Source organism: Mirounga leonina, unplaced genomic scaffold, assembly GCF_011800145.1.
Source record: "Mirounga leonina isolate KUSES-001 unplaced genomic scaffold, KU_Mleo_1.0 Mir_201, whole genome shotgun sequence".
Lineage (NCBI taxonomy): Eukaryota > Metazoa > Chordata > Mammalia > Carnivora > Phocidae > Mirounga > Mirounga leonina.
Window position 1 is genome coordinate 25428240 of NW_023270504.1, and position 12471 is coordinate 25440710.

Below are 12471 nucleotides of genomic sequence, written 5' to 3' on the forward strand. Positions count from 1 at the left end.
CCCAGCCTGTAAGAATGCTTGCCAGCGCATGGTGTGCCCGGGCTTGTCTGGGTCTTAGAGATTCTATGTCTGCTGTCTCCAAGATTCCATAGCTGGAAGGACCCTTCTTCTTCACAGAGTGGAGACCCAAGCAGCCTTCACTTCTCCTCCATTAGAATTCCTAGCTTCACATTTCTCCTTTTGATTAATGTTCCTATTTTTCCTGCAGACTAACTGCTTTTTGGTATGATTGAAAAATCCCACAGCCCCCAAGCTGGGCTCACGGGCATTTCTGATTTAATAGTCTGGGTCTGGAGTTTCCTGGGATCTTATATCAAGGCTGAATACTTATGAACCCTGGCTGAACGCACTGCCCAGCATGGCAGGATGGGGGCATCACCTTGTGCTGCCCCTCAGCCTGCAGGAAGGACGAGTGCAGAAGGGAGTCCCCGCCCTCTTGCCCCCCGCACCGGACACCAACCCTTCGGAAGACCCAATGCTGTGATGAGTACGAGTGTGCCTGCAACTGTGTGAACTCCACGGTGAGCTGCCCTCTGGGGTACCTGACCTCGGCCATCACCAACGACTGTGGCTGCACCACGACAACCTGCTTCCCTGACAAGGTAGGGGCTGCTTCGTTCTGGCTGGGAAGATGGCCAAACATTGGCTCCTTGTGAACTATTTGCCTACCTAAACTTCCCCTCCTGCCCAAACCGAATGCTTTAATGGTGGGTGAGCAGTCAGCATTCCATCACAGCCTAAATGGACATTTAATTAGCTTGGGAGGTATTTAGAGAGAACCTACCATGTTCTCAGCATGGCTAGGTGCTAAGTTTACAAGCAAACTATAAGACACGGTCTCCACCATTAAAGAGCTTATTTTGTAGGTTAGCTAAGGAACTAATATGATTGCATGAATTATTAGTTAATAGTTTACTCTATTCACTTGTTAATTGCTATCAGTTCATCCATGTACCTGTCCACCTATCCATCCATCCTTTCTTCAATCCATCCATCCATCCATCCATCCATCCATCCATCCATCCATCCGTCCAATATTTACTGAGCAACAATTATGTTCTAGCAGAGCTGGTGCTTTGTTAGGTGTTATGGGAGAAATGTAAGATGCAGATGACTTATGATCTTGCTAGTATATAGAAGATAATTGTTTATAAATGGAATACAGTAAAGGCAAGGGATGGTATAGCTGGTAAATGCAAGTAGCGGTCTTATGGGGGAGGAATGCACCAAGATGAACTATCATGAGCCAGAACTGCAGCAGGAAGACCTGGGCACACTTGGCAGCTGCTGGATTATTGACAATGAGCCCTGGAGTGAATGCTAGGGAGAAGCCATGGTTCTCTTTCCCTGGATGCTTGCTGCTTACGGGCTGTCATTTCCTTCAGACATTTTTGGTGATTAGAGCTTAGAAATGCATTTTAAAGAGGATAAAACTCATGCATTCATAGTGATTTCAGATTCAAAATATATGTAAGGTTTTACTTCTTTGATTTATACTTCTACCACTTCTAAGTTGCAAATACTGGCCTCCTAACATAATTGACATAATTAGTTTTTTGCTTTATATTACAAGATGCCTAGAATAGTCTCAAAAATAACAATCCCAATATTATTGCTAACAATTTTAAAACAATTGAGAGAGGTTTAAGATTTCTTTGCGGTTCTTTATTTAGCCTAGAAATAGAACCCATTAGGGATATATGGTCAAAATCCTGGCTTTTAAAGTTATTTGAAATAATTATTTTCCTTGTGTGATCTTGCCACTGCTTTGATACCTAGTGAATCAGATATTTCAGTTTGTCTTCCACTTTTAGGGCTTGGTTTTACTTCCTTTTTGATTTACTATTTTGTTATGTGAAAGGTACTATGGCATAATAACATAGTTACTAATAATGTTGTAACAAATAGCTTTGTACATCTGTCATTTTGTATTTTGGGCAATGTATTTTTGAGATAGGCTCCTGGAAGTGAGATTGTGGGTGGTAACATTTTCTAGCAGGCTTCTTAATAGAAGAACAAGGGGTCTCATTCCATAAGTTCCTTATATAGCAGCTGGGAGACCGAGCAGGTAAAGGATAATGGCTTATAAATACGTGTACTGCTGTGATGTGTGTGAATGAGGGTGGAGACCTGTTCATAGCTTCAGAGGGCAGATTTGGGATTACATCAAAACTATCATTAAGTGTCCTGATCAAACAGTGCCTCATTCCTACAGAATAAATTCTGAGTGTTATGTTCAACCTGGCTTTACATACTCTGATCCCAGTCAACCTTTGTAACTTCATTTCCCATATCCCTTCTGTAGCCTATAGTTTTTCCAAGTAGGATCCCTTGTCTCTCAAACATATCCCATTCTCTGTGCCCCAGATGTTTTCCTTGTTATGCTCCTTGTCATCTTCGGGCCTCAGGGGAGTGCCCGTTCATAGCCCCTACTCACCTCCAGCCCACTCCTAATGCGACAGAGGGCTATGTGTGGATGGGTGCTAAGTCCAAGGACTACACTGGGTGTGAGGATTAGGGAACAGTTTCCTGTGTGACGTGGGAGGGAGTTAAACGCAGCTAAGGCAGCGATGAAACTGGCTTAAGGCAGCCAAGTGAGTTATTCCTGAGCCTGTGGTCCACAAAGGACTCCCTAGGGGCCACTAACATACACCGGCGATGGCTCTCTAAGGCTGGTGGGCAGGGAAGGGCAGAGGGCACAACCTTCATAAACACCCCTCCAGGTGGGCAGAGACCACGTTGGTTTTCATACTGCTGTATTCTCAGCACCTACAGCAGCTTCCAACACACAGTCGGTGCTTCCTAACCTCTTGTTGAAATGAACAGAATGAGTTCACTCACCATAACCTTGTGTCTGCAGGTGTGTGTGCACCGAGGCACCATCTACCCCGTGGGCCAGTTCTGGGAGGAGGGCTGTGACGTGTGCACCTGCACTGACTTGGAGGACTCTGTGATGGGCCTGCGTGTGGCCCAGTGCTCCCAGAAGCCCTGTGAGGACAACTGCCGGTCGGTAAGGGGCGCAGAGGGGCTGGGCACTGCCTGGAGCAGTCTGGGCAGGAGGTGGGGGACAGCGGTCCCAGGAAGGGGCAAGAAAGCCTCTTTAGTAACTTCTGGTTCCAGGCCAGAGGTGAGGGGAAGGAGGGGGCTGGGGCTGGGGCTGAGTGAAAAGAAGGTGTGAGGATTGTTATGCCATCCTTCTGTGAGTCCGTCCTTCTGTGAGTCTGTCCTTGGCTAATGGCCATGTCTGTTGTATGGTCTTGAGTCCAGAGGGCTGTGGAGTTGGTTTGAGTAGAAATTGGATTTAATGCCTGCAAAGGAGGACCTGATTTTTTCCCATGTCTTCCCCTTCAGACATCACTTCAGCCTGCTCCTAGAACAGACACACATTCTGATTTTTCTGAGGTTTCCCCCCAGTTTCAATGTCCTACAGTGTGTCTACAGATTGGTGATTTTTCAGACCACGTTTATAATTTGCAGGACAGGAAACATGATCCCTGCTGCCCCAATTCAGTTTTTAATTCTTCTGGTGGTGGCCTGCCCCCTAAGGCTCCTGTGTGCTCTGGGGCACTCTATTCTTGCACATTTCAGACTGATGAGACCCTAGAAAGAAGGGAGAAATGGTGTGCCAGGAAAATTGTGGATCAAATTCTGGTGCTATTATTATTATCCGTTCAATGGTATCAGGAGATGATGATGGTAAGAGAGGAGTAGCCGAGGCAGACAAGGACATACGTCTTGTGCACTTGTCTTCATAACAGCAGTGGAGCTAATGCTCTTGATGCTGGGTTGGAAGTGGGTGGTTTGATGATGGAAGGGAGGGCCTGAGCGCGAATCCCGAAGTCGGAGGGTCTACTCAGTTCATCTGCTCTCTACCTGCCTTGCTGGTACTGAGGAGGAGTGGAGTTGCAAGGCACCCTTGGGAGAGGATGATGTGGTGGTATCCAGGTGTGTCCATTGGGGACACTGAGTTTTGGAAACCTATTGGTCTCCATCCCCTCCCACAGGCCATGGAAGGTGATGGAAATAACTTGCTATCAAGCAAGAGAGTGCTACTTAGAGGTCATTTTTATAAGACCAGCGCCCAGTGTGTGTATGTATATATATAATTTTAAGATTTTATTTATTTGAGAGAGAAAGTGCGAGGCAACAGAGGGGCAATCGGAGAGGGAGAGGGGGAATCTCAAGCCGACTCCATGCTGAGCATGGAGCCCAACTTGGGGCTTGATCTCACAACCCTGAGATCATGACCTGAGCCAAAAGCAACAGTCAGACGCTTAACTAACTGAGGCACCCAGGTGCCCCAGCACCCAATATATTTTGTGTATCAGTAGGGAGTTTTGATTGCAAAGAACGGACTCCACTCAAGCTAGCTAATATTAAAAGGAGATTTATGGAAAAGACAGGGAATCTCAGAAATGAAATGCAGGAGATGTGAGTGGGCACCACAGTCATACAACATTTCTCTTCATTTGTCCCATGAGCCCCTGTCTCTGCTTCTCTCTGCCCATCTGCAGGCTGACTGCCTCTGGGGGGAAGTTTTGCTTTCTCATAGATTTCCTTTGCACGTGGCTTTATGGAATCTGGCTTCAACTCAACACAGCTTTGCAGACCTAGGGTTCAGCCCTGGCTAATCTGACTTACCCAGTCTTTGTGTTCCTTAGAGTAACTTCTCAGGAAGAAAATTGATGGGCTCAGCTCAGCCTAGGAATTGGGTCCTCTGTGCAGTGCCCACTCTGGTCCAGTCAACTGTTAGGGAGGGTGCAGGTCATGTGGTATACACCCGGCTATCTAAAGGCTGTGGTGCTGGAGGCAATTTCACAAAGAAGATGGGTACAGAGCTCAGGGGAGTGGGTAGAGGTGGCCCCATGTCTAGATCTCGCGACTGTGTAATTGCTCAAGGGGTTGTCTTAGAGACATGTCTATCTCCCCTTCTGGGGAGAAGGCAGCCTCGTGGTTTAGTTCAAGCTGAGGGGATGTGGGAGACTGTGCGATGTGTTGAGGTGGGAGCTTCAGGGAATTGAGATGGCTTCATTCTTCAAGGAGGGTAGTCTCAGCTCCGGTCCAACTCCGGAGACATTTGGGCTCACTTACCTGAATTCATTTGCTGTCTAGGTTGTGACAACAAGCAAACCCAGGACAGCATTACCAAAAAAAAAGAATAACATTACCATTGCCCTCTGATTTTTCTTTTCTGAAGCCAAAGTCTGCAGAAATAGACTTTCCCCCATCACCTCCATAGTTCTCAGCTCTTCATGTCAGAAAAATGTAAAGCTAGCAAGGGGCATTGCAGGGTTCCCATGGAATTTTGTAGGTGGGCCTACATGCATATGGCCTTCCTTCCATGTTGACAGCAAGAGGAATTCCCATTCCTTTGAATAAATCTTGGAAGAGCTTTTCTTTGAAGGCTTATGACTGCTTGATTCCCTACCCTTAGATTCCAGAATCAGACTAAATCATGGAACCTTGGGAACTGTTCTGAGGGACTGAATATCATGCATTGTATTTTATTTATCCTTATGATTCTCTTCCAGAAGGAAGAAGAGGCAGGGCTGCTCTTTCCACTTGCCAGATAGGAAGCAGAGGATTAGCACAGGGAATGAAGTTGCCCGTAGTTCTACAGCTCACTGGAAGCCAGTAGCCATGGGAGTGTCCTGACTCCTGGCCCAGGGCCCATTCCAATGGGCTAGTGTACTGGCAACACCAGCATTGCAAGGGCTGGTGTGATGCAGCCAAGAGACAAGGGACCAGAGCTCTATGCCTCCCACCTCTATGTCAGCTCTGGCAATTGTGCTGCAAGGATTGTGCTGCTAGATACATTAGGGATTTATTCTCAGGGCATCTGTCTTCAGATTAGGTGGATATTAGATGGACTTAGTTCCATTCTTTTTTTTTTTTTTTTCCTTTGGTAAAGACTTATTTATTTACTTGAGAGGGAGAGAGCAGGAGTGGGAGGGGCAGAGGGAGGGGGAGAGAAAATTCCAAGCAGTCTCCTCACTGAGCTCAATCCCATGATCATGACCTGAGCCAAAACCAAGAGTCGGACGCTCAAGCGACTGCACCACCCAGGCGCCTCTGCTTAGTTCCATTCTTAAATGGGGAACCAGTGAAGACAGGATGGAGAAGAGTAAGGAGAAGGTGTGAGATGTAGATTTTTGAGCAGATGTAAGCTAGAGGATTTGGAGGAGTATGGGAAAAGAAGGAGAGATGACATATAGGATGAACCCTGGTTGCATAGCAAGAAGATGTGGTTGTTGGAGGCATGGAGGGAATCTTAGAAAGATGGCAGCCAAGAAATTTGGTGGTATGGCTAGGAGTACCCAAATGTGAGAAGTTGGTGTGGTTTTGAGAACAAGGCCTCTGGTCTGGAGTTAGCCAACATATGGACAACATGTTTGCCCATGATGGGGGCGTGGGATGGGGCAGCAGCAAACAGAAGGATTATGTGAATCCAGGTGACTCAGCACTCTGAGAGAGGCACACAAGAGTGACTCTAGGTCCCTAAAGGGATTAACGACTCTCTTCTGTGCTCCCCTGAGGCTTTGTTTCTTTTATGGCACTTTGTACATTCTGCTTGTAGTGGAAGGTGTCTAGATTGTACCATCCTAATTTGTTGGCTCCTCCAAAGTACCTAGTACGTCATAGATGCACAGTAAACGATTAGAACCTCAGCTGATAAAAGACTGGGGACAGCTCAGTGGGCACTGTTGTGACGCAGGTGGGGATGTAAGTAGGTCCCATGCAGATTGTGTGAGGTTGAGCCAATTCTCTGGAGTGCTTGCATTCCCCCCAGGGAGAGGCACCAGTGTTGTGTGCATCTCCTGACTCGGCCCTGCTCTGAGTGTGCTTGTGGAGCAGAGCAGGCTTGGCATCCACACCCATCCTGAACAGCTGCAGTCATTCCTTCTCTCTCAAGGACAGAGCTCCAAGATGAAGACAGTCCTGGGTTCTCTTTCCATGGCTCCTGGGATAAACACACATAGCATTGTTTTGCCTGTTCTTTGTATATTGCTTCAGAGTTTCTGTGGAGGATTTCAGTACAAGTCCCTAATGCTTTGGCCAGATGAGAGGACCTCCAAGAGGCAAGATAGGCAGGCCTACCTGTAGGACCATGCTCTCCCTGACAGACTTTCTGGAAAAGACCAATCTGTGTACTTTCTTATCTTACTGTGCCCATAAACCACTAGGTAATATCAAGCAGTGACCAGGGGAAACCCAACTCTGCACGTTGGTGAGAGATCAAGGTGCTCATCTTGTATAGGTGGTTATCCTTGTAAGAGCAGAGACTAGATCCCAGGCATCCTGACTGTTCTTCCCCAGTCAATAAGGGGCCCTAGATTTGGCCATGATAAAGATCAGGCCAGCTAGCTGCTGCTGAGTGAGTTCTGGGCTGTCTTTAATACTCCCACGGACTGGATCCTGGTCTGACTGGAAGCTTTCAGAGGGCAGGGTTATGTCTCTTCAGCTGGTGTAAGACCTAGCTTAGCGACTCAGGGGTGGACTCCTCCTAACCACTTCTGAGCATGATCCTGAGGCTGGTGGAAGACAGAGATGAAAATGTTCACTCCAACTGGCCTGCAAATCCCCAAGGCTCAGGACACATACAGGGTAGATAAGAACACCCGTGTCTTTGCTCCTGGGCTGTCCTAATCTCTGTCCTTTGTGTTTTTCCAGGGCTTCACTTACGTCATCCATGAAGGCGAGTGCTGTGGAAGGTGTCTGCCATCTGCCTGTGAGGTGGTCATTGGCTCACCACGGGGGGACTCCCAGTCTCACTGGAAGAATGTAGGTCTGGGGCCCAGGCTGGGTAGGAAGGAGGGTAGTGACCTGACCAGCTTTGTTGGTCACCCTGTGGTCCACGGCTGGCTTTGATTTCATCCCCCACCCTTTGGTATCCCCACAGGGAATTGCATCTGGCTATGGTATTATCCAGATGTTCCTTGGGGTTACTTGGCCCTTTATAGGGACAGTTGAGATTGCCTCAGACTTCCCATTTGGTGGATTTGGGGAGAGGCCCGGTTCCTTCCCTAAGAGTCCTGTGAACTCCGGGGGGATTTGTGTCCTGTTCACCTATGAATCTGAGGTCTGCTTCCCCTGAGTGCTTGTTATGGGACAGCCTCACCATCCTGCAGGTGTGGTAGGCCCACCACTGCCCCAAAGCTCCACAGATTCTGAGTACTGCCCTGCCCTGGGTCGGGCCACTCATCCACAGGCCTGGATGCCCCGGGGACAGATTGCTGGGCTGTGGGGGCCAGGCGCCAGCATCCCTAGTCTCTTGCTATTTCCCTGTAGGAGTAAGTGGGAAGAGGCACCTGGCTGGGAAATGGGTGGAGTTCGCCTTCCACATCACTTCTGTGTCAGCCCACGCTGCCATTTCTCGGTCAGAGTGCCCTAGAGCCTCTGAGCTCAGCTCACATTTAGTGACCAGGATGGAGGGGAGTGTCCCGAAGCTTCCCTAAGATGGTGAAGACTGTGTCTGTAGAACACATGGCTCTGGGTGAGGGTCTTGGTCACCTGGTGTCTTTGACCCACACTCATTCCCTCTGTGGGTCTTACTCTAGGGGTGGGACTTAGACGTTAAGCTGGGGCTCATCCCCAGAGCCCATATCAGCTCCCTGAGAGAACAGCACACCCCCATGGGGCCCTTGGCCCCAGCCTTGATCAACTCTAGTGCTCTAACTGCAGGTTGGCTCTCACTGGGCCTCCCCTGACAACCCCTGCCTCATCAATGAGTGTGTCCGCGTGAAGGAAGAGGTCTTTGTGCAACAGAGGAATGTCTCCTGCCCCCAGCTGAATGTCCCCAACTGCCCCATGGGTTTCCAGCTGAGTTGTAAGACCTCAGAGTGTTGTCCCACCTGTCGCTGCGGTAAGGCGTGTGTCCAGGGGCCCCACCTCTAAGCCTCTCTGTCCGCTAAGGGCTCCTGAATTTTTTGCCTTTTCAGCAACTCAGGGAAATGGGCAGAATCAAAGTCCTCCTATCTGTTCCTAACGCTTTTGTGGGAAAGCAAATCAGATGAGAGAAACGTTACAGTTTCCTGAAGGTCATCCCCATCCTCAGTGGTGGCTTTCTACCACTGGACCTCCATTTGCTCGTGTGAGTTAGTGAGTGGTAGACTTCTCAATCATTCACTGTGATTCCTCTGGTGGGAAAAGGTACTCCAACTTCCCACCCCAACCCTGCCAACAAACACACAAAATAGCGACTCTCTTCACCACCTGCTTGGAATTCTTTGGAACTTCAAGTTTCCAGAGTAGAATTTCCTTCTTTCAGAAGCCCAAGTGCTCTCCCACTCACTCCTTAAGTGTGGACCATTTAAAAAGTCTGTCCCCTTGAGGACGCGGGGGAGAAGGATCTTCTCACTGTGGGCTGCCTGCTCACAGGCTGCCTGCCCTTCCTTGGCAGGCCTGGGGGGAGCAAGGCCACTGTGGTTCTGGCACTAGGACCCACAGCACCTGGGCAAGGGGTGGGGCGAGGGACTGCAAATGCAGGAGAGGGGCCCAGACTGGGAGAAGACCCTGAGGGGATCTGCCCTGCACTTTTCTCTCTCCCCCAGAGCCCCTGGAGGCCTGCATGCTCAATGGCACCATCATTGGGGTAAGCCTTCTTTTCCAGGCGAGTTGTAACTGTGGGAAGGGTGGACAGCTCAGTCATTCTGAAGTGGAAATGAAAGGAAGCAGGGAGCCCTATCCTCCACTTTCTGTTGCCTCCCGCTTCCGGGGCATCCTGGTACCCAGGCTCCCGCCATCTTACTGACTCTCTAGGGCCTCACCTTCCAGCCTCCACTCAGCCTCATGAGCATCTCTTCTGTGTGCAGAGAAGCACTCTGATGGCCTGACACACATTTCAATCCATTCCCCTCTCCCACTGCTCCAGGCTCCCTTTCCGGTATAAAAGCTCTGATTTACTATTGCCATACATTAGGTGGGAGGGCAGGGAGGGAGGGAGGGGAGCACTGGACACAGGAGGAGTGTCAGGGCCATGGCTTATCTTGGCCACCGGGCCCCCTCTCCTAAGGCAGACAGCTGAGGTGAGTGGGAGGGTCAGGGGGGCAGCGTGCTGGGAGGCCTGACCCTGGTGCCTCTGGTTTCAGCCCGGAAAAAGTCTGATGATTGATGTGTGCACGACTTGCCGCTGCACCATCCAGGTGGGAGTCATCTCTGGATTCAAGCTGGAGTGCAGGAAGACCACCTGCGCGGCCTGCCCCCTGGTAAGAGGGTTGTCAGGGACCCAGGGTCCCCGGATACTTGGGGGACCCAAGCACTGGGACCTCGCTGGGGTCTGTAAATAAAGCTATTGTTATTTTCTGATTGTGGGCAATATTTCACAACTATAATGAAGAGCCTTGTTTTGTAAATTTAAAGAATAAACATAATATTTGCAGGGCTTATGGTACCGTATTTACAGTTCTTTCTTTTCACACAACATTTTAAGAAGCATTACTACCATTCTTTGAAAACATTAAAAATTAATTTGTTAACAAATATTTATCAGACACTTACTATGTGTAAAATTCTATACAATATTCCTTGGAATGGGTGTACCCCAACCTATACTTTCATTCTTGGGCACTGAAGTGGTTTAAAATCTTTCACCCTGTTTCTGCCAGGTCATAATGACTATGCTCACTCTGAGGGTGGATTCTGAGAAGTGGAATCATCATTTCTAGTTGGGTAGATAAAAACCGGCATTTCAGTGCTTTAATTATGACTCAGCCCCACCTCACAGAGCCTTCTTCTGTGTTGGGGCTTCTGCTTTTTCGAAAACACAATTGGACAAATGAGTTCTTGTGAGCCAGAAGCACAGAATACAGTAATAGCTCTTTCAGACCGTGCAAATGGAGGGCTTTCCCCCTCAACTTTGCCAGGGAGCAGGCAGGCTCTGGGGCAGCGTCTGGGAGGAATCCTTCATATGAGTAGGAGCAGAGCCAGCCAGAGCGGAAGGGGACTTCAGGATAGGGATGAAGAACGCTTGAGCAGGTCCTTTATATGGAGCGTTCTACATCTGTGTTCATCATGGCACTTGGCACAGAGTCATGCTCAAAGTAGGGGCTTAGTAAAATATCTGTGGAGTGAATGGGTCTATAGGAGACACAGCTATTTCTGAAAGAATGATTCAAAGAGAACATTCCTGCCTCAATTAGAACAAAGCCAACTAAGTACATGCTTTTTTTTTTTTTTTTTAAATCACAGTTGCTGCTCTAGGATTTTGGGTCGTGTATGTGCATGTAACAGCTTCCCTAGAATACATGTCAGCTTGAATAGGGAATGAAATAATGCTGTGTGGAGTTTGTGGCATCTCTTTCACCTTGGATGTCCACTGAAATACAATCAGTGCAGCAAGAAGTCCCTACCAACAGCATCTCCAAGGAGCGCTTTCTAGAGGGCAAGCTGCTAACTCTCTAACAGCGCCCTCTAGTGGCCAGAAGGTGCCACAACAAGCTCCTGTGTGTCCATAGAAATCCAGCTTTAGAATCAATTCAGTCTAGATCTAGGTTTCAGTAGTTTTAAATCCATGGCCCTTTTTTTTTAACTCTTCCTCCTTTCCTCCAAAATTGTGATATCCTCCATGGCAGTGTCCCCACTTCCTCCCTCTTGAGAACTGCTAGATCCATCCTCCTTCAATGTTATCTCTCAACTTTTCCTGAAAACTGCAATTGTCCCCATTCTAGTTCAGCATCCTTAACTGGTCTTGCCACTGTCTTCTGCTGTGAAGGTCAGAGAGGTCTCCTGCAGGTGAGGAGCTGTGGTGAATTAAGTGTAGGTAGGTCTGCTTGAACGCCCTACATCAGACTAAAGTGTTAACGTCACCATGTGAGTCCTTCATTTCCTCCCAGGGGAGACTGTGCTTATACCTAAAAGGAGACCTGTAGAAGGTGGTTTGTGCTGGTGGGTAGTACACATGAAGCTTGACCGGTGAACTCACAAGGAAAGCATGAGGAAGAGAGGTCCCCTGACATGGAATGCTGAGAAGGCACCTGCAGGGACATGACCATGAGCTGACCTTGAGCAGGGAGTTGAATATAGAGGACCTTCCGGGAAGGGGAATGGGGACCAGACTGGCAGATAGAAGTAAGAGTTAGAAGAGGACAGCAGGGGGAGGCAAGACTGGAAGGCTTTGAGCAGCTAATGCAATTTACGGGAAGGGCTATGAGACACAGACAGGGCAGTGTTCGCGGCATGACTGGTCAGGGGCAGGTGCCTGCTCCTGACTGGATGTTCGGGGGAAAGCCCATTCAGCAGTGCCATACTCCATGTGTGCGTGTGTGCGTGTGTGTGCGTATGTCTGCCTATGGAGCCCAGAGCGCTGCCGGGAGTGGCCGTAAGCCCCGCAGGGCTCAGAGAAGCCCTGTTACGTGGTGCAGCTGCATTCTGGCCTTCTAGGGCAGGGGACCTGCTGAGGGAATGTTTTCTTTGTTTACTCCTGCAAGTAGGTCCCCTTCCCCCTCCTCCCTTGTTCCCAACTCCAAAAGCATT

At 48.9% G+C, this 12471-nt stretch overlaps 1 protein-coding gene across 1 annotated transcript in view; it reads left to right on the forward strand.

Moving 5' to 3' along the window:
• Positions 1-12471, forward strand: part of VWF (von Willebrand factor) — a 134268-nt gene that overhangs the window by 113881 nt on the left and 7916 nt on the right. Inside the window, exons 42-47 of the mRNA XM_035028418.1 lie at positions 397-602; positions 2861-3010; positions 7672-7782; positions 8683-8863; positions 9552-9592; positions 10089-10205. Coding sequence (XP_034884309.1) covers positions 397-602; positions 2861-3010; positions 7672-7782; positions 8683-8863; positions 9552-9592; positions 10089-10205 — 806 coding nt within the window. The remainder of the gene's footprint in view (positions 1-396; positions 603-2860; positions 3011-7671; positions 7783-8682; positions 8864-9551; positions 9593-10088; positions 10206-12471) is intronic.